Below are 25,910 nucleotides of genomic sequence, written 5' to 3' on the forward strand. Positions count from 1 at the left end.
GGAAAGAAGAATTCCGAACCAAAGTGCTTTAGTGTATGTTGTGACTAATTAATTCACAGTATGACTTGCAGAGGAATCAAACATTTGCCACCCTTCCCTTGCATGCAGGGATAGAGTGAGTAAGCCCAACTTTTGTCAAAACTACATTAGCCAGTTTATTTCATTATATCTCACACAGAAGGAGAAAAACTTACAGACTAGAACAAACATGGCCTGACAAAACTAGAACTGATACAAGTAATGTTAAGTATTTCTGAACTGCAGTTGTGCTCATCTTTCAGGCCAGGTAAAATTTTTGTGAGAATGAACCAGCAAACTCAGCACACTGGCTCCCTGTTAAGGCTGGAAAAGCTGCTGTTTATATTTAGCATAAATCACTGTCTCCTGTTCCAGCTAATTGCCAGTTCTCCAGCAAAATCTTGGGCTCCTTAAGAAAGCATGGGGTTGCTAGGCAGCTCCAGGCATTTGCAGGTGTGGCGGAAGCTTTGTGGGAATACCAACATTACAGAACAAAGATTCCAAAAGCAGAAAACCGTATAATGAAGCCTCTGGTTTAACTTGCAGTTTATCAGGAAAGCTTACTTGAGTAGTTTGAGAATTAACTTGTACGTGTAGCAAGCCAAGCTCTTGCTGAGATATCAGGACAAATCTGCTGCTACATCAGCTCCTAATGAGTGCATCACCACTGAAGCGTATCGCTCTAATCACATACACTGCACATAACCCAGCAGCTTGGAAAATATGTCGCTCTTTTTCTCCAAGGAAGGATGCTAGGGAAGCTACCATGCTGGCACCTATTATGCAGAGTATCACGCTGAAATTACACGCAATCAAAATTTGTCTGCTTCATTTGCTACAACTACTTGCAGAAAGAACATCATCTCGCTCTCACCTGTTTAAAAGAGGCATGGTGATCACTGTATTAAAATGTCAGGCTGTAATGACTCCAGAGCTACTCTAGTTTTGCAGTTTTGACTGCTACAATGACCACAGAAATAACTGCAAAGACAGAAGACTTCCCCAAGATTACTTTTTTTTTTTTTTCTTTTTTCCTACGAGCAAAGGACACAGCAGCTTTTCTGAGCTACACTCTCCTGAAAGTTACAGCTACCATTAGGGAAAAGACTACAGGGTTCAGCAAGCACTGTTCAATACTGTCACCATCAGCACTTGTTTCCATCATACTAGAAATACATGGCATCTAAAACCTTAGCTGCAAATCTCCTGAAGAGGTGCACAGCCCATCTCAAGTTGTTTAAGAGGAAACTACAACACACAGAGACAGTCTGGCCCTGAGTGAGGCATGGCTATCCAATTATCTCTGCAAATGGCCATTAAAAACATTACATGTTCTGCTTCTACCTAAATTAAACTGGAGACCTATACTGTAACTGTAAACAGAGAAACAAGGAGCTCAAAACAGCACTTACCCTCCTTTGAGCCAGGGTGGTTTTGAGGGATCAGCCTCATCTTGACCCTTAAATGGGGGAAGGCAAAAACACAATTTTAAATTAGTTTCTGAAAACGCCAGAAAAAGCATTCAGATTATATGCTGAGAAAAGGATAACAGACCACACTGCATGCGGCAAATGCATACTGACAGTCATTCAAGCACCTTCAATGGTCATATGGACACAGCCAGGACCAGAAGAGCCTGTTCAGTGCACCTGAAAGGGAGCCTTGAATACCATCTCCTTTTTTTTTCTTTTTTTCTTTTTTTTTTTTCTTTTTTTTAAATCCAACGAAAGCATGAGCTATTGCAGAGCTCCTGTTACAACAGGTCACCACTTACATGAACATGGTCATAATGAGGACACAATAAATTGAAAGCACCTTTACAAAATGCACAAATGATTGAGCAACAAATTTTCTGCAGGCACTCATGGACTTTGTTCATGCTCAAATGCAAAGACTCCTCAGCCCCCTAAGCCAGACAAGTCCCATTACTGCTCCACTCATTCAAATGCAACTATTTAATTTCCAGCAACTGGCAAGCAAGAGCCATCGCTTGCAAGATGGCTGCAGGTGAACAGTGATCTCTTGATACGACGAAAGCCACCACATGCAGCAAGATGAAGATGCGTATTCATGAATTCAGACCATGTTCCTATGTTCTCATAGGAGCATATTTACAGAGTGACATTTCGTTTCTTGAAAATCTTCAGTAGACCAATGAGAGCAGAGCAGAGTTCAAACTTTTAAAGTATACCTGGAGCAACGAGTTTGCTGTGTAAGGGGAAAGTGGTCTACCTGTAACTGGAAGCATCTATGATCCAGCTTACAGCTCACAGATTTTTCTCTTCTTGGCAAAAAAATAAAAAATAAATAAAAAAATAAAAGCTCATTTCCAGCAGCCAAATAGGATTAAACAAGACACTAATATCTAACAGTCCAACATGAGATAATCACGTCTGCCAAGAGCCTGCAACGTGAACACAGTGGAAAACAAAGTACTTATAGGACACAGCCTGAGAATCATCACAATGCAAAGCAATATGTGTCAGGAAATAAGCTGTACTTGTATACAAAATAAAAGAACATGGCTCTAAAAGAAAGACTCGTATTTTGTCCCGTGCTTTGGGTGAGCTGTGCACCTTCATGTTGTTAACAGGTGTCAGATGAGGTTTCCCAAGAAAAGCAGAAATAACCAAGAAAAACAAGTTTCTGTTTGAGGTCTCAACTTACACATCATCAAAAGCCCAATCTCCATATTCATTACTCCCAGAACTTCAAGTCTAGGCAGATCTGAAGGTTACATATTTTTGTTTATTTTAAACAGGCACGAACAACGTGACATTATCCATAATTCAGTATGCTCTCCAGCTTTTCCTTGTGATCACACAGGCCAGCAGAGTCTGCAGGAGCTCGGACTCATGGTCCAGCACTGGGGAACACTTCTGCACCCAGAGCTGTGCACTTCTGCAGGAAGTGCTGCGCTCCACATTTCTTCAAGCTGCACTCTCAAAACTTGAAACCTACATTTCCTATGGAGGGATTTGGCTCAGCTGTGGGTCAGAGGAGTGGATTTCATGAAGAAAACACAAGCAGATCCTTCAGAGCACAGAAGGGCAGACATTCATAATTTCATCTTTGAACATCTGGAAGAGCTGTAACTAGGAAGCAGTCATAAAATGGAGCAATACTTAATACTGGACTGAGCTCGACACAAGCGTTCAGCTGAAGTGGGTCTACTGTCCTGAATAACTAAGAATGGCAAACGGCTAGCAACACACACTGGCAAAAGAAACTGGAGTTACCAGGGGTCTGTCTTCGGTCCGTCGGTTTATATGAGAAATTCTAAGTAGCCAAATTTATAGATCACAAGTAGTAGGGACAATATCGCAGCTTTGAGACCACAACACTGCCAAGAACTGTTTTCTGCTTTAAAAAAAAAAAGAAAAAAAAAGATCCAGGGGAAGCTTTGCTATCTGAGCAATAATCATTTCCTCCAGGCAGCTGAGAGTCAACAGAGAATGGCAGAGCCCACAGATGTGGCAAAGGGCAGAAAGCATAGTCAGCAAACAAACCTCCATCACTCAGATTTTGATAAATAAACTGCACTTCTGCTCATTTATCTTCATTTCTTTTGCCAAGTATTTTAGACATTTAAACAGAAAGGAAATGAGAAGAACTTGTATGTGGCAGAAATTAAAAACCATCTAGGTAGAACAGTAAAGAATAAGGAGCTTTTAGTAAATGATAATATTGATGTGGGGGCAAATTAAACAGGAGTTACCCCCAAGTGAAAACAAAGAGGTTAATTTGCATCAGGCAGCATTCTTCCTGAGCAAACAACAGAAAATCAGAACGTGACAGATATCAAACAAGGGCTGATGCCTTAAGTTTGGAGAAAAGCCAGTGCAGTTAAGGTGTGGGGGAAGGAAGGAAATGTGAGCCAAACTAGCTTGGGCTCATTATTGGCTTCAACAGCTTGAAAGGCTTCAGAGCAAACACGAAGAAAAGAATGGAGACAAACAGAAAACAGGAAAAAGTGTCATACTGGGTGTATTAGTTATTGTTTGACAAAGCATTTTTCTTTCAACTGTACAAAGAATTACCAACCAAACTTTCATTTCAACAAAATGCTCTGATGTGATGGCAAGTGACATAAGTCAGGCTGGATAAGCTGAACAGGAGTAGGGGAGCCTTAATGTGGGTAAATAAGCAACTAGCTGAGCCAGCCATGGACAATACAGGACGAAAACTGGTGGGAGTAAGCAGGATCTGCTGATGATAAACATGGGAGAATTATCAATACAGAACAGAATTCAGACCCTGATGGAAAAAAAACTGATGATACTGAAGACTGCAATAACAGAGGATTAAACGAAGTAGAAATGGCAAGGTCAAAGTCCTAAAAAACACCATGAGTTTTTGGCTTCCAAGCACATTCTCAGTTCAAGAACAGCAGGTGATAGCAGACTCGAGTCACAGTCATCACACTGTGGCCATGAGCCACTATGATAATAGCCATGTAAGGAGAGAACATCATCTAAAGACAATATCCCTTGAAATGTCTGCATAGAAATAAAAGCATAAATACCACTGTACAGTTCTGGCAAGACTCCTCTAGAAAGGCAAGAGTAATCTTATTCTACACCAAAGTAAAAAGAATTCACATAGAAAAAAGGTAAAACCAGTGTGAGGGTGCAAAGACAATGCTATAGGAAGACTAAGACACACTTCTTACTCTAAAAAATGAAACCTCTTCTGTATTTATTCAGTAGAGGGAAAAATATACATCATAGAAGAACTGAGGCTAAATGTAAATGCAGGATGAAAGTCAGGTACCTAACCATGACAGTCCTACTGCAGTAGCCTTTCAAAGAGAGACACAGACACCAAATCCAAGCAGTTTTAAAGAAAGAAGTGAGGTTGTTCTCATATGAGGTAATAACCACATTACATAGTGCCAAAGAGCAGCAAGAAGTCCTCTGAAGTCCCTTGTAGCAGTGACATATGCAGCTGAAGAACCAGAGGCTACATTACCTACAAGTGTTGGCATTTAGATAAATAGGCACCTCCAGGAGTGCCAGTTAAACAAGTACATTGATAGTTTATACCCTTGTGTGCTGGAACATTTCATACATTCCTCTTCACTTGAAGGCAAATGGCAATGTTGCTCAGGTGGAAGTGCTGCAGCTGGGGAGTCTCCCATCCTCTGAAGGCAGCACTTGCTCCAGCACACTGGAGGGCTCCAGGAGCTGCTGTGTGGCTTTCTACCAGCCGTAGATCTGCTCAGGTCTGCGCCAAGACAACAGCTGGGCTCACTGAGAGCCTATGCAAGCAGAGGAAACAATGGGCAGATGCAAAGAACATCTGGAACCTCTGTAAAAGCTTTTAACGCTGTCCTTTCCAAAACAAATGGAAAGGCAATGTCAACACATGTAACACCTGAACATGCACATGTCACAAAGCTGTTTTTTATCTGATGTCTTATTCACTTCTCTACACGGCTCTGTCACTTGAACTGATTCTGAAAGCAGTGAGACCAGTGTGAATCTCAACTATTTTTTTACCTAATTTCCTTTAAGTTCATAAAGAAGCACCAAAAAGATGGGAGTGACAAACATAAACAAAATAGTCCATCACCTCTCTGCCCAGTTTTTCTATTTCTGATGGATGATAAATTTTACATTCACTGTCCAACAAATCTCCTCAGCCAGGGAAGTCGCTGTCACTCCAGTAATGAAGTATGCTAATTCACAACAAAGGATGCTTCAGTCAGCTGCTGAAAGGTCTTCTCCAAGTAATTAAAGTCTCTTCCCAACCAAGAGCTGTTTACCAAAATCATGCTAGTGACAGGAGCACAAATTTAATACCGTGGATTAAAAAGGCCAACAGACAAGATCATTTGAGTCACAGTATTCAGTCATAGAGAACACAATCTTTAGTGAGGCCTAAAAAGTCACTCAAAAGGAGTTCTGCTTATTCAGGAAAAGCAGTAGAAACAATTACAAGTAATCTGATAAGTTATTTAACAAAGTTGAAATATGTAAATCCTGCAATATATCTCATACAAAGGAAGATGTTTCAGTGACAGAACAAACTACTTCTATAGGACAGAAAGTCTTCAAATGGACAGAAGCAGAGTGAAAGTAAAATCAAAGTCTTTTTTCTGGGAGAACATCCCCAGACCTGCTTGCAAACTCCCAGACCACATGAAAGTTTAAACTCAGAAGTTTCCATCACATTTAAGTATTGTGCCCAACATGCTGCCCCCTTACCAAAAGAAAGATGTAGAATATGGAAAGCTGCATTATGTCAACATAGAAGGAAAAAAAAAAATCAGCAGTGGCTTCATATTTGTTTTTTAAAATCATCCTAACTTGTTTTCAAATACCATGCTTGGTTATTGAAACTCAAGTACCTAAATTTAGCTGTAGATAAATTTGAATCAGGCTATAACGAGTAGCAACTGTTTCAATGTCTAAATTAAACTTCCAGTCATGCCTAATTAGATCCTTTCTTCAAGGGTATTAGCAGAATCAGACTAAGCTAAATCATCCCAATTAAACTAGTCAGTCTTGTGGTTAAATGTCTTTATTGATTCAAGGACGCTGCATTTTACATGGATCCAAAGCTGCAACAAGCAGAAGGATTATTTTAAAATCACCATGTTCAGCAACAGCATTGATTCCGAAAATGACTTCAGAGCCACAGAGGAAGGTCCTTCCACCTGATGAATCTGCCAGTATCAGTTTCCCACACAAAAGATGAGCTATCTAAAGGAGACTGCCATGTTTTTGCACCAAAGCCAGAAGAGGACAGAACCTGACACCAATTCCACATATCTCTGCAATTCCAAGAAAGCACAAATGGATGGACACTGGCCAGCAAAAATGAAACAAATCTCTTGATATGTCAGCCAATAAAGCTTAGAAATGAAAATTCGTCAAACTCCATAGATGAGATTTACATGGAAGCCAAAAAGCTGCACAGTGTTGATCTACCCCAGGAAGGTAATTCAGCCTGACTCATACAGCTAAGGGAGAGACAGAAGCACAGCAGGCACCTCGCCCATGTTGTGTAAGTTCAAGAAAATAAAAATTCAATAGAGAGAAATTTATCTGCATGAGGTACAGCTGCAAACAGAAACAAAAGACATACACAGCAGTCAGTGAAAAACTCTGTGGATCCTCCTAGGAGGAAAGAGTTACCGGTTGCCCACAGTCTGCCCACGATGAGCAGAGAGGCAACAAGTCTGTGACCAGAGAGGCAGTTTATACCTAGGTGTCATAACTAGGTAGCCGTCTCACTGCCTAGCATTAGCTGATAAGGCAGCTAACATCCACCTTTGAGCACTGCCCTGCTCAAAGTGCAGCACAGAGCTCAAACAGCACCTCCCAGTACCCACAGTCATGCTTAACTGTGGTATCAGAGCCCATTACAGAACTTCTGACTTTGATTGCTGCAAGTGCACAAAATGGCTAGAGATGGAATGAAATAATGCAGCCGATAAAAAATAAATGAGGAAGTACTTGATTTAAAGAAATTTCATGAAGAGGGAGACGAGGAAATACAAAATAAACAATTTGTACTCTGCTAACCGTGCCTCTGCACACCACGTGCACCCCACGGAGCCCTGAAGGGAGATCACTCGAAGCATTCATGTTTTCTCTTTGTACAAGGTCCTACGCACTGAACAGACTCTTAGCTCACACACAGTGTTTACACTGCCTCCAGCAACCATAACATGCTAAACTGAATCCCAGGGTCTCAGGTGGAGCAATCGATTACATGGAGACAAGGCATGCACACAGAGGAATTTCAGAAAGAGATGCTGGTTAGAAGGGACAACATGTACAACCTGGAGTTCTCCTCTACCTCCTTCTGTGAAGAAAAAAAGAGAAGAAGGAGAGGAAGAAAAGTTAATAGATCAGATTTCTGCCACGAGATCAATAAAGCGATTTCAGGGAAAACATTTGCTGCAAATCGATACAACATCTGTGCAGCACAGTTTTGTGCTGCGCTTCCTGGGACATTCAATAGTTAATCTCTATCAACTACCCCCAAATTAAACCATGATCAATTTCACCCATAACTGCACATTAGAACATATGGTTTTCAGAGCAATTTTTACAGAGTTACAGTTCTTGTTAATAAAACTCAAGAATAATCTTAATACGGAATTAGAGATGCCATTTATCATGCTTGAGAGGGAACCTGTATTTATTACAAAGTGGGACAGATTTGCTCCCCCTCCCTCAAGAGTACATACACTATTTGCATCTGAAGCATCCCCCTTCCCTCCCTCCCCGTACCCTGTACATTTTGCCCATTATGAGGAAACTGGTAGCTCCCACGGAACACATTTTGCTTTTGCAAATACCGTAACGCAAGGAGATATCTTCTAGTTTTATAAATCTAGGCAGTTCTCCTCTGAGAAAGAAAAAAAAAAAGCCAAAAACGACACAGAAGCCTCCTACACTAAATCTCATGTTTATGGATAGGTAATTTCAAGGCTACTAAAGTCATATGAGAGTCATACTAAAACTTCCGGTAGAGATATGTTATCTCATAAGTCTTCCAACCAGACAACTTCATATCTGCACAGAAGACAGATATTACTCAGCTGCTAATGAAAGATGGAGGAGAAGGAATGCCTTCATGGCAAGAAGGGCCAATCAAACTGGCAAAGTCACTCCCTGTATGGGTGTAATTACACACAAGCAATCACCAAGATAGGAAAACAGAGAAGCTATTTTAACTCAATCACTAAGGAGAAATCAAATTACTTCAGCAAATGAAGTGCTGGATTGTAGCCGAAATAAAGGCCTTATTTTCTACCTTAAAACATGCTTGCATGGATTCTCAACTAGAGAAGCTCTTTTCAGTGGTGCCCACTACCACAACAAGAGGCAGTGGGCACAAACTGGAACACAGGAGACTCCTTCTGATCAATAGATTGCATTTCTGTGTTGTCTGAGAGATGGAGCATTGCCAGAGGTTCCCCAGAGAGGTTGTGTAGTCTCTTCCTCAGACATCTTGAGAAGATTCCTGGACATGGTGCTGCTGGGTATCCTGCTTGGGCATTCTTCCTGCTTCAACAGGGGCTGAAGCATATGGGCACAGAGGTCATACCAACCCCAGCCATTCTGGGAATCTGTGAAAGCCCCTGGACCACCTTCCAGGTCTCTTGCTTGTGAATTAACGGAGGAAAACATTCTCACACAAGCAGCCTCAGCTGCATTTCCTGTCCTTTCTTTTCCCTTTAAAGTCCTTCAAATCCAAACCTCTACTGACTTGGTCCTTTCAGGTGTCTCACTTCCAAGGGCAAATCCAGACCTCCCTTGTTGGTTTTTATCTCCTCTGCATTTGAACCAGATTCCTTCCTGAGTCACTGAAGTGTCTGAGTGCAGAAGAGCTGAACTTGTTGCACTCTTGGTTTTGCCATGGCACAGTTACACTGAGCAGGGAAAACCCAACTTCAGTCCCTGGCTGGAAAACACTGAGGACAGAGGGAGTGCAACAGCTCAACTGGAGCAAGCCATCAGGGTGCATCTGTAAACTATTCGTGCTTTTAAGGCTTATTCCCTTTGTTCTTTTGGGGTTAGTTTTCCACAGATAAACCCTTGACACCGATGGATTGCTGTCAAACTTACAGGTCTGACAGTGCTTTGGCTTCTCAAATATCAGTCAAGCTTATTTTGAAACAAACTGAGTAATGAATCTTGCATTCGTTTTGAGAAATACTGAATTACTTTGCCTCTGATAACACCTCCTTGCAGGAGTTGTGCTCACACCACCATCACCAGCAGCTACATTGATTAAGCCCCAATAAAGGAATGCCTTCACCATTTCATTCTGAGCATCCATTGTTATTTTGGGGGGGGGGGTTGGTTGTGATTTTCTTGGTTGCTGATCTGTTGTTGCCGTTTCATTTTGTAATGTTGTTTGTTTTTCTACAAACATAAAGTTAAACCATCTTCACTTCATTTGCTTGTTTTATTCCAAGTTAAAACTTTGAAAATTTGTTCATGTAGTCAGGGGAACTTTTTTTTTTCAAATTAAATACAACTATCTACATGCTTTTGCTAACTTCTAAATTGTTCTGATAATCTGCATCTGTGCACAGCTATAAACAAAGTAAACTTCTATGCCAATGCATCATCTCTGATTCACTAAAACACACAGGCATACTAACACCTTCAAAGTTGTTATCCACTCCTTTGCTGCAGACTACTGCCAAACACATTTAATAAAACACAGTGAACTGAGCATTCAAACAGGCACGAGTAGCATCGTGGTTCAGCCTCAGAACCAGAAAGCCAGGAGGCAAAACTGAGTTTTTGGAGGACTTGAGCCAGGAATTTAAAAGCACATTAAAAATACATATATATCTTTAAGTAAGGCATATACAGGCATCTGCAACTGGAAAAAAAAAAGGAAAAAAACAACAACCATATAATAAACTCATTCACTGCATTCTGAATATTGTGCTTTTTCCAAGGGAAGAAAGTAAGTGCTTGGTTCAAGCTTATTTCAGGCTGAATGCAAAAACAACAACAAAAATTAACAAATAAATAAAACTATTGCTTCATTTTAACAGAAAATGCTTGCCAAAACTGAAAGTCTGTATGATTAATTTTTACCTGCTCTGCAGCCCTTGGCAATACTCTCATCTCCTGCCTTCACTCCAGGTCCTGCCAAGTGATGTCCCTGTACCTTCCCTTTTCTGTTCCCAGCTCCCCTGCCTTGCTTTGATGGTCAGGTTGCTTTGTTTAATGGCACTTCTTCCAGGTTTCCTCCCAAGTGCTCTTCTTTGATCATGTTTTTTTTTTTTGTTTTTTTTTTTTTTTCCCCCCCATTACTTTTAATTTCTTTGGATTCCTCTGGATTCTCTTTCTACATCGTTATTTCATCCTATGCTTACTGTTGTAACTTTAGCTGTCATGCCTACCATACAGAGATACCTTTACTAGAAAGGCATACAAATATGAACTTTTTTGATGAATTAATTACTATAGAGGAAAATAGAACAGGGGAAACTCAGGGTGCCAATCTGTGCTGGAGCCAGATTTAAGAAACCAAAGTCCAGCTGTGATCTCCCCTCTCCCCGCTGCTTTGGCTATCTTGTAAACATGCCTGTAATGCTCAAACAGCAGAGACAAGCAGCCTCTTCTCACAGGCAATGAAGCCTCGGAAACAACTTATTTCAGTATTTGGTTGCAAAGTGGCAAAGGCCAACCCAAACCATGCCTGTTTCCCAGGTCCTAACATCAGAACTTATGTCCAGGATCTAAACACAGTGAAACACTACCAAAAGGGGTGGGAGGTGAGTGGGGTGAGAAAACAAAAAATATAAATTTCTGAATGAAAAGAAAAAAAATAAAATCTCATTTTGACATTTACTATTTATTCTTGAGTGACTCTAATAGTTCCTTGAAAAAAACAGAAATAGGTACATATCAGTGCCAAGCTGCTAACGAATCCTGGTGCTCTGCTCATCAAAAATGTATTGTTCAAATTCACTTCACAATAAGGACCTCAAATAAAATAAGAAAGCAGAGGTTATTGAAGGCTCTATGATCTGCATAACTGAGAAGGTCGCTAGTGCAAAAGTCAAATACAGTCTGACAGATCTTTTCCTCACCAAAAGCACAGTAACTGGGAGAAAAAAAAAAAAAAAAAAAAACAGAATACTTAGGATGAGAGAATTTTCACTGATTACTCTGAGTAGCTTTCATGATTGCAAGGAGAACTGAATAAAATATGGGATGCAGGGAGGATGGAAATGAGGGAGATTTCAAGCTGTAGCTGCAGTTTATACTTGTCTTGAAACCATCAACTCTCTTTCCTTAACTGTGCAGTGATTTGGACAGAAGCTGTCCTGCTGCCAGGAGAGGGAGCGGGTAGATGGACCTACATTCCAACATTAGATAGCAAACCAAGGCCTATGGACACACAGCCCATCAGAGCAGGTCAGCCATTTCCATCTCCCATGTCCTCAGGAACTGGTTAACCAGCACAGCTCCACTGCTGTATTAGCTCACACCTCTTGCGGTCAAACATTTCCTTATGTCTGCTGGCAATACACGCAGATGGAATACAACTCATCTCATGGACAAGCTAAAGAAACAGCATCAAATACAGGTCTTGATTTTTATTTTTTTCCTTTTAAAGTTTCTGCTAGAATAACATCAAGCAGAGATTAAACACTGAGAACTCCCACTTCGTGGTGGAGCCACTTGAAGTCTGGAACCACTCAACTCCTGAAACTGCACATCCAGCTACTTTTAGCTCAAATGCACACTTAGTTATCACATCTTAACTAATATATTTAACAAGGAACCAAGTCACGAATTATGATGAAAAACCCTAACACCTGCTATTCCAAAGATGCATTGCAAATCTTCCTTCCTCCCCCTCTCTCTCACAAAAAAAAAAAAAAAAAAAAAAAAAAAAAAAAAAAAAAAAAAAAAAATGAAGCTCACTAATTTGCATTCCAAGGTGTTGTACAATCAATTTTAGGGCTGTTTTTTTTTTGTTTTGTTTTGTTGATTTTTTTTGTTTGTTATTTTGTTAATACTGTTGTATAGAGCACGCACTTGCCTTCATAATCTCCTAATTTCTACGGTTGTTCACCTGCACAGCGAGATATTGGTCACTGGCTACACAAATACCAGATACGGACATCTCCTTAAAAACATTTTTTTTGTTTACCTGAATTTGTCTCCTCAGCAGAAATCCAGTTTCCTTCCTGTGCTAATTCTTTTATGAGTCTCCTACGCATTTGCCTCTTTTCCCTCAGTACATTTTTGAAATTGTTGATGCACTTGTTCAGGTAGATGGTCTCTGCACACACCTTTTCAAGGCTCATGGGCCTGCACTCTTTTGCTTGCTCAGGTAGAGAGTTCACATCTACTCCACTTTCATCAGGAGGTGAACGCTGCCCAACAGCAATTTCACAGTCAGATGATGGCATCAAACGTGAAGCAGGAGGCTCGTATGCAACAGAGGAAAGACTGGAAGGAACAAATTGCATTTGAGCAGACGCTTCACTATTGGCAGTTGTGTTTGCTTGGCTTTCAGAGGACTGACTTGGAGGGGTTTCTGCAAAGTTGTCAGAGCTGCCACACATACCTGAACCAGTCAGCGTAAGTGTATTGTCATCATCCATCTGTAAGCCACTATCATTTTCCAAAAGCATTTCAGAATCGCTTGTCTCCAGTTTGTGAAACACCACTTGCAGAGCAGACCTGAAGTGATTAATGGCTTTCCCAAGCTTATTAGTATAAAACTTCATGTCTACAAGATCAATGTTATCCCGGGAATGATCAAGAAAATACTGGGAATTTTCCAGGACATCCCTAAAGACCTGATCGGTTGGATCTTGATCATTCAGGTCCATTTGGATCATATCTTTCAAGCTGTCACTACTGTCAGCCAGTTCATCCGTTGTATGATCATAGCTAATGGTTGTCACTCCACTAGAAACATCTTCTCTTGGAGTATCAACTTTCTCCACATTGGTAAATTTGCATGGGGTATCACAGTCTACTTCAATTTTTTCTGCAGTTATATTTTTGTCTTTACTCAGAAGGGAAGAACCATTCTCAGTGACACTCTCAGCATCATGCTTGTGTTCACCTCCACTGCTTGAGGCACACACCTGACTTTCATGGACCAAGGACTCAGACAAGCAGCAAAAATTTCCATCATTTGGTTTGGCCAAACTGGTCATCTCTGGAGAGCTTTTTGGAGTTTCATGAAGAGCCTTATGAAAGTCACTCTCATATGAAGGCTGTTCATTGCAGCTTATTGTTTGTGCTTCCTTCCCAGCTTCAGATATTGAGTTGCTTTTCTTACTCAAAGTTGACTTCTCCACAGAATCAATTATCTCCCCTACACATTGTGTTTTTCTGCTTGTGCTTTTATTCTTAACCTGGTATGAGTCAGTCCGAAGGTGCTGAGCTGCATCAGTACTCTGTGATGCATCAAGATTCACTGAATTGCAATTATTTTTCTTCAAGCCAGACTGCAAAGAGACTGAATCTGCTTTGTAGCCTCTCTGGTCATTTTGCCTCTTTTGCTCTTCACTGGTAGTGATCCAGACCCCTGAGCTCTGCAGAATAACAGACTTCTGTAAAATAAAGTCTCTCTGTTCACAACTGACAAGTTTCACAACTGCTGGTCTTGGCGTTAACGACTTGCCTATTCCAATATCTGACCTATAAGCATCTTTTATATACTTACTGCATTGGATACCATTGAAACAGTGATACTCAGATAAGAAGCTGCAGATAAGCTCTACTGTGTTTTCACCATCTTTTTCTGGAATCCCATAAAAATATAACACTGGTTCTTCCTTGTGTGCCTCCTTGTTTGGCTCCCGAGCATGTGTACCTGAAGTTTTGGCAGTGGAACCACCCTGCAGGCCTTCTATCTCACTCAAGACAGTATCCACGCAGCTTGAGACTTCATCCACAGAGCCTTTTATCAAAGTGAGGTGCTCTCGGAGTTCTGCAATCTCTGTCTGGATGCGACTTATTCCCTGAAGCTCTTTGACAATATAATCAACCACATCTACTGAGCGATCTCTTGATTGCCGTCTGTGACTCTTGTATGCAGCAGGCTTCTGCTGGGGAAAGCACCCTTGCCTTTCAGCTCTCTCTCTCCAGCTCATTGTTATGCTCAGAGAAGAAAGGTCCTGCCCACCAGATACTCTACTCTTTCTTTCAGAAGAGGTCTGTGTTACACCACCAGTACAATTTCCCTCCGAGTCCTTCTTGTTCTGTTGAAGTGAGCATGGTATTTTTACATAGCCATCCCAGTTCAGTTCCACCTCACCAACACACACTTCACTCACGCCCTTGGTTTCGTGTCGTCCATCCTGATGGAAGTCACCTCCAGCAGCGGAAAACTCAGTGCTTGCAGAGCTCCTCTTCATTCCACAAACAAACATGTCCGTTTCGATCTCTACTGGAGAGAGCTGGCAGTGGTGAGCATGGTTTGGATTCTCATCTGCTTGGCCTTGAAGAAGCCTCTTCATTTTGTCCCGTAGAAACAGCTGGAGTCTTTGCTTCCGGAGTTGCTTCCTGGCCCACAGTTTTACAACAGGTTTTCTCTGCAGAAGTGCAATTTCATTTTCTTGCTTTTTCAATCTACTTCTAGCAAACATCATCAGCAGCTGCACCTGTGTTTTTCATAGTGCTACAATCTGCACAAGCACACATCAATCACTTCCCAATGCACAATTCACATCCAGTTTTTATTCTGTCACGAAGTAGCTACCGAAAGAGGGAAAAAAGATTACAATTTGGTTCAGATAGAAATAGCCAAAGTAACTTAAAAAGAGGAATTTTTCTTTAAAAAAAAACAAAAAACAAAAACATCCACATCAAAGCAGACAGAAAGAGGATGTACAATTTAAAGCGTACAGCCATCACCTTGGTTTTGGTCACCTGCCCAGATCAGGTCCTTCTTTGCAGAAATAATTGTTCCTTACCCCTTCTTCTCCCAAAGAAAATAAAAATGAATAAAGAGCAATTCTGTGTCCATTTCCTTCAAGTACCAGGTTCACAACTTCCAATAGGCTGAGCTTCTTGCAGTGGCGGGCTACGTGACTGAATTACCCTGACAGTTATTAAGGATTCTATCAAGACACTTTTCATTTCTGTCTACAATCTTCATCCTTTCTTCCTTCAAACCAAAGCAGAAATCAAGCTAAATTTGGCTCAGTACCAGCTATCACACAAGAACTCCACAAAGCAATGCAAAGAGGCAGGAAGACTGCGTGACAGATTTTGAGTGTAAAACCTTTTTGCTATTTTAATCTCTTAATATTTTGCTACTAAACAGTGGGGAGAAAAAAAAAAAAAAAAAGAAAGAAAAAAGAAAAACAACCAACCTTAAAGCTTACAAGCTCCCAAGCTAACCTGCAGTTAAATATGCCACACTTAGCATATGTACGAACAGGCTGAGCTGACAGCATGAAGATTCTGCACGTCACATCTACTCCAACCCTGAAGATTTTGCAGTGGATCATTTTCTCCACTTAAATCTCCTCTATGAGGAGCAAAGAAAACATACGATGTTACCTACTTAAAACTTTCAAGCTTCTTCAACTGCTGTATCTACAAAGCAACCCACTAACAAACAGTTTTTTCCTTCGGGAAGAAAGGCATACAGAGACCCAGTCAGACATCCTCCTTAAGCCGAGGTGACTAAAGAATGCCCACTGCCTTTGATGCATCATGGTGGACTTGCTGCTGCAGTGTACATTCATTCTCACGATCTTATTCCCTGTAAGATCTATAGTAGCTGCCCTTAACTTTCAATTATTATCTAATTCTTTAAAAAATATTTTTTAAATTCTGCAGCACATAAAACCATGACGTGCAACCTGCAGCCTAAGTTAAATTTTGCCAAGTGCATCTAGCTTGGTGCAGGGAGGTTTACTGCTGTGCTGAAAGTACTAGAGTTTCTAGCCCTAAAACATCTAAACCAACAACAAGGCCACAGTTCACAACCAGACATTTGTCTGTTGCTCCATTCTCACCATTCTTTGAGGCTGGTAACCTTGGCTCTCCGATCACCATCTCTGCAATCCTGGAATCTACTGCTGAGATGGCCAGATGTAGTCCCACAGCACCCAATGCAAGTGCTAGAACAAGTGCTGAGCCCAAGTATTTCACATTTTTACACTAAGTAGAGGACAGAACACCACCAGAGTTCTGTCTGCACTAAACTGAGGTCTTTGCCTAGGCACCAACAAGCTCCTCCTCTGTTTTCTCACTGTCTAAGGGCTGGCTCCATAGTTCACAAAAGCATTCACCAAGTGTTTTTTTCAGACATGAAATACTTCACATTTTTTTAAAGATTAATTTAAGGCTTGTATACCTTCACTGACTCCAAGTTGCAGCAGGACAGAAACTATCCCTTATTTACAGTAATGCCAATGCTTTGCTATTAGTGTATTTTCATTGTGGTGAATTCTTTGTTTTCATATTCGTTGTTTCTCCTCACGACCAAGGAAGAAGGTTTTCTGACCTGGATAAGACTGCACTTGTAAATAGCAGTCTCTACAATCAGAGCTAATTAACATGGTATAACAGAGGCTGCCTCTGTGCTTCAGGCTTACGTCCCACCATCCAGCAACTCAACTAAGTTGTTATACCTGTCATCGTGGGAGCTACACAAATTCTCCTCTTAATCTCTTTGTCAGCATCTCGAATACATCAATCTTCGGTTTTATAAAATGTTCAGGTTACAAACAGAGTCCATCTGTTTGTTTTGTCGTTTTTTTAAATCTCTATCTACTCAAAAGGACTGACTTAAAAAATACTTGCTTAGATTCTTTTACCACTGACAGCATTTACCTTTCCACTTGAGTGGTTAACTGGTGATTAATGCCAGAAAACCACTTCTGTGTCAACATTAAGAAATAAACCTTAAGAGAGAAAGCAGTCAAATTCAACAGCACCCTGGAAGAAGAGCTCTACAGATGTGCTTCCTGCCTGTGTGCATTACAGCAGCAAGTAGAGATGCTCATTTCAAATATTTTCCAGCATATCAAACAATGAGGGCCAGAAGAAAAGACGTTTGTGCAAGGAAGAAATTCAGTGTCCTACTCATGGCTTTCAAGGCACCAGAGGGACTTAACGACAATTTTAGTTTTTAAAAAAAGAAATCAATTCAAGCTGAAGTTCACTGTCAGTTCCTTTGTCGGCTGCAATGCTTGATAGCAACAGTTTGTTACGCAGAATGCTGTTTCCTGCTGAACACACTGGCAGGACCACAGGTGTTCTGAAGCAGGTAGCTCAGTGCAAACATGACAGAAATTTCCTTTTATATATTTGTTTATATGATGTGCGTATGTGTAGGAATACAAATAAAGAAATATATATACCTATACAAACTAACATACATATGTATATATATATACACACATGTTCTTGTTCAGATAACTGCAGCATGAGCTGCAAAACTGCCTATTAGCATCCCATCTAACATATACATGTATACATATACAACATGAAGTCTTCGTTAGAGACTTTTGTAAAACAGTGACTTTGATTAAAACTAGCAGCAATACCTTTCCAGCTACCCCAAGACAAAGCTGTTTCCTCCCAACCTGGGAATAAGGCTAGAAGAGAACATGAGGATGCCAGCTCCAGATCAGAGCGAACCATTTCCACCTCTCTGTACAGTGGGTGGAAGTCAATGCTTCCACCATAGACCACAACATTGCTACTTAGAGGAATGCCAAGAAGCAGGTAGAAGAATTGCCCTCTTTGCACTTCATCTGCAGGCACTGTCCCTCCATGCCCTGCTTTCTGACACCATGATAGATCCATGTTCAGAAATGGAGCTCAGAGTATTTGCCCTACCCATACCATGGGCTGGTCCCACATTCCTGCTGCACTTCTTTGCAGGGCCCTCCCCTCCTCCACACCATCCAGGGAGGGGTGTGTGTTCCCATTCCCTTCCATTGAGTCAAACTAGGTGCTGTGCTGTCTGCTATATGGGTCCTCTATTCTTCTAGGTTGGTTTGAGGTCTTGAGGTTATGCTCCCCTGTAGCACAGACAAAGTGACAATGAAAGTTAATGCAAGTTCAGCCAAAAAATGTCTAATTTGGATGCAAATCCTCACTGTAATCTTTTTCTCTTCTATAATCACTCCAAAAATTATCCCAACATATAACAAGAAATCACATCTTTAAATAAGGAATATTTGCATCCTGATGACCCACCAGATACTATGAGCCCTCACACAAATTTTGTTCTGATCGCCTTTTTAGCAGGCATTCCTCAGCAAAATTTAAAGTTTCACTCAGCACAACCACCTCTCAGTGTGCAGGATGAGCAACAACACCCACAGGTTCCATCGTTTCTGCATCCTGCAACCCAAAAGACAGCCAGGCTCAAGGTCAGCAGGAGAAAGACACTGCTGGCATTACACCAGGGTAGATGTGAGGGCAGACTCAAAGAAATACAAGAACCAATTCACTATGATCAAAATGCATTTCACAGAAGCCTGTCTGGCTACCAACTCACACCACCAAAGCACTGAGTACAGCCTTTTGGACTGGATTATATTTACAGCATCTTCCACACACAGTGGTACTGCATTACCTATGCAAGTAATTACTATAAGAAAAGCAATAAAATGTCTTTCTTCTTAATAAAGAACCTTTTAAACACAAAGAATACCACGAAGCAAAATACAGGACATTCTGGGAAAAGCGGTTTTGGCATTATCAAGAGAAGGAATTCGTGGCTAGGGCTGCCATAGCAACACCGCCCCAGCACACTGATGCTGAAACACTGACTCTTTCTGTGAATATTATAGCATTTTTAAACATGTTAATTGCTGAAAGAATCCTAACAACAGGGCTTGACAGAAACACGAAGGGTTGCAGCCAGCTTTGCTGACGTATGACTACTGGAGGTGAGCATGCAATTTTCTAATTAAACATGATTAGATTTAATTTTGGGTTGGATCATAGCTAAACAAGGAATTTATTGCTTGCTTCTCAGAATGTGTCTCTTTTCAAACCTTTTCCTGATAATCAACAAAAAGCTAACTTTTGAGTCCAGGCATGAATTATTGGAACTTGAAGTGACCAAGTGGAGCAACGCTGGATTGGAGAATAAAACAACAGCAGGACTGGAGAATAAAAAGTGCTCTGCTAAATTGTTCACCTCAGGGCATTCCTGCTAAATATAAGGCTGCAGAAAACACACATGGCACTTCACAGTGGACTAAAGATGAGATATATCTATGCTATTGAAAAGACTCTAGTTGCAAAGGATAAGTGTGATTTTAAAAACAAAACAATGCAAACAAAGAAACTATTTCATGGTAAGCCCTGTTCCCTGACAAGCCTCAATCTGTGTTCTTGTTCAGATACTGCAGCACAAGCTGCAAAACTACCTACTGGCATCCCAGCCCTACTCATAGAACTTTCTGCAATGTTCAAGCATTTCCAATGGTGTTTTCCAAACTTCATCTGGATGTAAAGACACACTGGTTTCAATAAAGCTGAGCAAAATTCTGTCAGAACCCTTCAATGCAGACACTGCTGAGAGCCAGCTATCCCACCTACTGTGTTTTAGAAAAACGCACTTGAATTCTTCCCAGAACAGTTTGATAGATGGGACAAGAGAACAAAAGGTCAGATTTGGCAAGTCAGTAACCTTGTGGCAGAAAAACTGATCTGGGGAACACAGCATTTTAGCTGAATGAATTACATGGTTCTGCATCTCTCACATCAGCTATCCCTTACCTTTTACAGAAAGCTGTTAAACTGAAGGAAAAAAAGTCTCTGAATACTGTCATGGTATCAACGTAGCTATCAAATGAAGGAAGAGTGGAATGTGACTAACTATGAGGGTAAGAACTCACTAAAATGTTGAAAGCGCAATCAGCGGTGTAAAAAATTCTGTTGAGAAACAGCATGAAATTAAATTTGTGTATCACTGTGTAGTAGAGCAAAGAGATCACACAACCTGCCTTAACTCCTTAATAGCCGATATGGACACCTAAAAAATAGTTAAGTGTCTCAGCTTTCTGTAAAACTGGACTAATGTTGGACCCCCCTCTGCTGGCATGAGCACAGATGCAACTCAGGCTGCTTAAGTTGAGCTCTAGAGACCCCAGAGAGTACCGAGGCACCAGGCAGTGCTGCTGCTTCTTAAGTTATGCTCATTCCCTGTGCAGATCCAGCCTTTCACACAGCTTTTCCAGCAAACTTACAGTGTCACTGGCTGGCACAGCAAGGCACCAGTTGCAGCAATAAGTGAGGTCTGTCATTACCTGGGAGCCAAGAACAGAAGATGTCCAGAGAGGGTCAAGGAAATATGAGCTGTCTCCAAATGCAGAGGTACAGGCTGAAAACTGAAGACCATCACAACACACAGCTCATGCTTAGCCAGCAGTAAGCAAAGTCTAAAGCACCTATCCCGAGTGCTAAAACCATCCTGCGCTGAGAAAACGGCAGAAAGGATAACCGACTGCTAGAAAAGAAGAAATTGTGGCTTTTTCTGTAGTTCTTACATAATATTACTTCACTCCTGGCAGCAAATTTGAAACCTAAGCAGCCAGCTATCAGCAATTTAAGAGTAAATCGAGAAGGAATTAAGTTCAGTAGCCTCTATTTCCAGAGTACTCCTGTAGGTTACAAAGGGGTTTAGTACAATGCTGAATCAATTGGGTATCTCCAGTAAATGAAACACATGACGCCCTAAAGCACTGTGATACAACCAGCTCTGACAGACATACCTTAAAACAGGTTTCTCCCAGGTTAGGATCCTAAGGACCAAAATACTACACTGAGCAGATAAGCAAGAAGCAACTTTTTGCTTAAAGGAAACAGCACCAAGAACTGAAGCACAAAGACTGGAGAATGCTGACAAGCCGGTATTCAGATCAGGACTGCAGAAAAGTCTGCTAGGTTCCGGAGAGAGGCTGCTGCACATTCAGCTAACAGGAGAACAGAGAGACAGCACTGCTTCCGATAAGGTTCACATACACCACTACGAGAGCACCCAAAGATGCTAAAAGCTCTGCCTAGGCTAACAGAACGCACCGCACCGTACCTTTCCCCTAGCTGTAATCCTATTTACAACAACCCGGTGCTGAAGCAGTGGTGTGAACTCTCTGAGCACTGCATTTCTGAAAAGAGCCACCAGGAAACACTCATCCCTTGGATTTTTTCTCAAAACTCTGACTGCTCACTGTGGAGGTCCAGAGCTGCTTTTCCAGGTAACGGCACCTTAGTTAACAGGGATGGTCAGGGAGGGGAGTGGGAAGCGGCACTCACCGGTCCAAGGTGATGAATTAAGAGCTGCAACTTCTGCTGTCGGAGCAGTGCTAGCACAGCTGCAGTACAGACTGGTGCTACATGATCTTGCTCTCTGCTTCTGACCTGCCCTGCACTCCTTTACAGCAGACACTCAGCAGCTTTCAGAGAGGTTGGGAAGGGGTAATGTAGGCAGCTAATAAAACAATTAGGATTTTCCAGCTTGTGTTGCTGAACGGCAGCACTCTTCATCTAAAATCCTCCTGGGCAAAAGCTGAAGCTTTACTTCTGTAAGATTTCTCCTTTTCATCTTGAGTACAGAAGACCTCAGCATTCTGTATTAATTCTTGATGTTTATCCCCTAGAGGCTTTCTCCATTAGCAAAAGAAAGCTGTCTATATAAAAGGAATGAAGATATCTGAAACAGTCACACCATCTGCTCTGATTCACCAGCTTGTACATAGCATCCTCATTGCTCCTTCATGCCAGTCATTTCATTTCATCTCATCTCATCAGCTCACAACCTTCTCTGCACTGAAAATCAAGCCAATGTCAAACACTCTGGGTTAAAAGCAAGCCTGTTTTAAGTGACATTTAAGGAAGAATCAAACCAGTAATCTAATTACTCTCAAGCTATTTGCAGTTCAAGGATCAAATATAAATTATACCCAAATCCCCTTCTCTTTAACTCCTCTTCACACAGTGATTTTGATGTCAAATTCCAACTGAGACACAAACCCTCCCAAAAGAAAAGTGTGAGAAGTAAACAGACACAACCTCAATTATACCAGCAATAAGACATCTACAATTAGTGTCTAATGGCTGAATACAAAAACTAAGACATACAGCACACAAATGAGTATACCAAGAGAGGTCTGTCTTTTCAAAACATGTTTAAATCCAGTAACCTTCCAATGGAGCTATTATATTACCAAAGTAAACACACGCATACAGCCCACTCAAACTAAAGAACAGTTCTGCTTGTTTGCTGTGTACTTGCAGTTTATACCCAACCACTTCGTTTGTTCCAGTTATTCACTTACCTTTCTGCTTCAAAATAAAATAAAACGCTAAAATGTAAAGGAAATCTATAAAATAGAAACAACAGAACACAACAGCTTGTTCTCATAAAAAAGACAAGTCCTGAAGGATTCCTAATCTTGTTAAAGGTTCACCAAGTAATGAACTTTTGCTGCAGAGATCATCAACATATTGTTGGTGTCCCATCTCAGGTATCTGTGAATGCAGTGTAAGAAGGCACCGAGAGCATCCCGTTCCACAGCAGCACTATGACAAGAAACCGTATAAAGTTGAAGGCATGTTTTGAAAAAGAAAAAACAAAACAAAACAAAAAAAAGCAAACAGCTTCTGAAAATCCAAAAAGAAAAAAGAAAAAAAAAATGCAGAAAAAAAAAACCAAACCAGTAGATGCCAATGAAAGTAAAAGCCAAAAAATGCAGAAATCCTGTCAGCTTCAAGGAGTATCCCTCAACAGAAATTCTTTAATTCACCAACACAATGCATCTTTTCCCTTGCCCAGGCAGCAACCAAGTACAGTAAAAACTTCATCTCTGTCTTCAGTTGTGACTCAACAGAAAATATTGTACTTCAGAGGCAGAGAGAAAGCTGTGCAGCTACTGCTACTTTACTCCTCCTCGTCAGCTGCTTGCTGCCAGGCTCCTCACACGCAGCCTCCCCGCTTTGCTCACACATCAACACTCCTTGCCTTGAAATGATTCTCTACTTTATTATCCATTCAGAAGGAAATACAAACTGATGGAGCCAATCTGACTAAAGACAAAACACTCTGCTTTGGCATCACGAGAGCAGGCATAACAATGCAGCGAGCTGATCTGCCTGGCTCCTGGCATCCTCTGGAGCTGCAGAGCAGGGGGCTGGAAAAAGAGCCCCGGACAACATAGTTACCAGTTCCAAGGTGGTTCTCTGCCCGATTTGGCTATATAGGTTTATTTTCCTACCTCTTGTTCACCCCAGTCTAACTTGCAAGGCTTAGGGATGCTCTTGCCTAAATGAATCGTATCCAGTTTGCAAGAAGACTCTGCCACCACTGTGGAGAATTGAACACCCATCAATCCTGTACTTCCCCAAAATACATTTCACATTGTTACATAAAGAATGACTGCAGAAATGTTATGTGAAGAATCAGGCCCACTCATTTGTACCGACACCTCTTTCCTGGGAAGTGAGCAGCAGCTGGCACTGATGCTGCAAGTAGTGCTTAAATTCAGAACACTTCTTATTTGCCCCACAAGCTGCCCCCAGGGCACCCAACACTCCACTCCTAAGAAAGTCTTCCCAGTCCACATTCACACCCTCTTTTCCACAAATCCAGTCGTTGGGTCCTTATGCACCCACCACAAGCACCTCCTTCCCAAATGTTTCTCTGCTGCGCCTTTCTCACCAAAGGCACTAACTAGATGGGAGCTGCACACATTTCCTGGTCTTGCTCACTGCATCTTTCAAAATAATCTTTCTGCAGAGTGGGGTGGATCCTGAAGAGGTCTATATGACTTAGCTGTGGAAATGCCACTATCCTCCCATCTGCTCACATACCTCCCACCTCACTGTGAGCCAGACCTGCTCTGAATGAGACTTGTTCCCCACCACCACCCATCAAGTCTCATACCTATGCCAATACAATGCATTCACCATTTCCTCTATAAGTCCTACTGTGCTCCTCGCTTTGCCCTCACTGCATGGGGTGCTCTCACAGCATTTTGAAGCATCAGCTGACAGCAGTGACGGCAGCCAGGCTCGTGTCCCTGTCCACACACTTATTTGATGGACACAAACACAAGTTTTACAGGCAAGTTTTTACAAGGCAGACCAATGCCACAGCACACAATACTTTGTCTTAGCAGGAGCAGCAGTGATCAGTAGTGCCCTTCTGCATTTCCATGTGCAGGCACAGGCATCAAGCCACCAATTGCATTTCAGACTGCTGTAAGGCTGGAGGAGTTCACCAGTATCCTCTGTTCCCCACAGCAGTCTCCCTCTCTTTGCTCTTTCCCCTGTTGCAGAGGCAGGGATCACATCAGATTTTTAGAGATGCTTTAGTTTTAAATGCTTCTAACAGCCTGACCACAGGTTTCTCACTATATGTTTGCACCCTGCCAAGAGGAGAAGGCTCCTGCCCAACAGAGGGCATCGGTTTCCACTGCAGTAGAAATGATTTCTCCTAAACAAACCAATTACAGCACTTCAGCCCTGAGCTGAAGCTCCGTATCAAATGCATCCACATAACAATGAAGACTGTCCAACTGAGAAAACAAAAATGCAGACCAGGATTTACCCAGCAGTTCGTATCTTCAAAGCTCTGCATAGGATTAAGACAAAAAAACACCTCGTTGGGGTCCATTCCACAGTAACAGTTAAAAAGAAATTAAGTACCAGCCAGACAACACTCACTGATGTTAATTCTCTGTAGCAACTGGAGCACCCATTACACAGCCTCTTAGCTTTTTACTGCCCTACTTTTCCTACTATGAATGAAGCCAATGCCATCGCTGGTTCTGTTCACATCTCTTCTTTCCTCAGTCTTTACCCCTCCCTGCAGCCATCCATGCCAGACCCAAGCACATCCAAGTCAAATATGCACTGGGGCCAAGCAAAATCCTACAGCCATGGCTTGAAACTGACAGCCTGTGCAGATTTTTAAACACTACTACATAAAATGCCAATATCTCCATGAGTGCCCTAAAAGAACAGGAGCAGAAATTAAAAAAAAAAAAAAAAAAAAAAAGAGAGAGAGAAAAGAAAAAGTGAGCAAGTTTCATTAAACAAGTGGATCTGTCACTAATGGAGGTGGTCCTGCAAGAATGTCATGTCTCTCACCACAGCTCACAAGGAGCTGGAGAATGTGGCAATGAAGAGACAAAGCACAGGTGCTCTCAAAAGTAAGGACGACTTCAACTTTCAAACACTTTAAATCCCTTATCTAATACACAGGAGATTGATACAGGCTCTGTTTTTCAGGGATGTTTTGTTGGTGGAAATAACGAAGATAATTTCGAACTAGGATATGTCTCACACCTAATGAAAAGCCCATGAAAAAGTGTGCTTTACCTCAAGGCTCGAAGCACTGAGTTATCTGCCTTTCTAGAGAAATAAACTTCCACTTAAAAATTTAAATACTTCTTA

The 25,910-nt window shown here is 41.5% G+C and overlaps 1 protein-coding gene across 4 annotated transcripts in view; it reads right to left on the reverse strand.

Moving 5' to 3' along the window:
- Nucleotides 1–25,910, reverse strand: part of UNC13B (unc-13 homolog B) — a 203,271-nt gene that overhangs the window by 87,919 nt on the left and 89,442 nt on the right. For all 4 annotated transcript variants that reach the window (XR_006177289.1, XM_042862318.1, XM_042862317.1 and 1 more), the window contains exon 11: nt 1,431–1,477. Coding sequence is in view for 3 of the 4 variants with exons in the window: in XM_042862318.1 (XP_042718252.1) it covers nt 1,431–1,477 (47 nt within the window). In the remaining variant the exon portion in view is untranslated. The remainder of the gene's footprint in view (nt 1–1,430; nt 1,478–25,910) is intronic.

The sequence above is a fragment of the Lagopus leucura genome, unplaced genomic scaffold (genome assembly GCF_019238085.1).
Source record: "Lagopus leucura isolate 7727_CA_CO unplaced genomic scaffold, USGS_WTPT01 Super-Scaffold_650, whole genome shotgun sequence".
In the NCBI taxonomy this organism is placed as follows: Eukaryota; Metazoa; Chordata; class Aves; order Galliformes; family Phasianidae; genus Lagopus; species Lagopus leucura.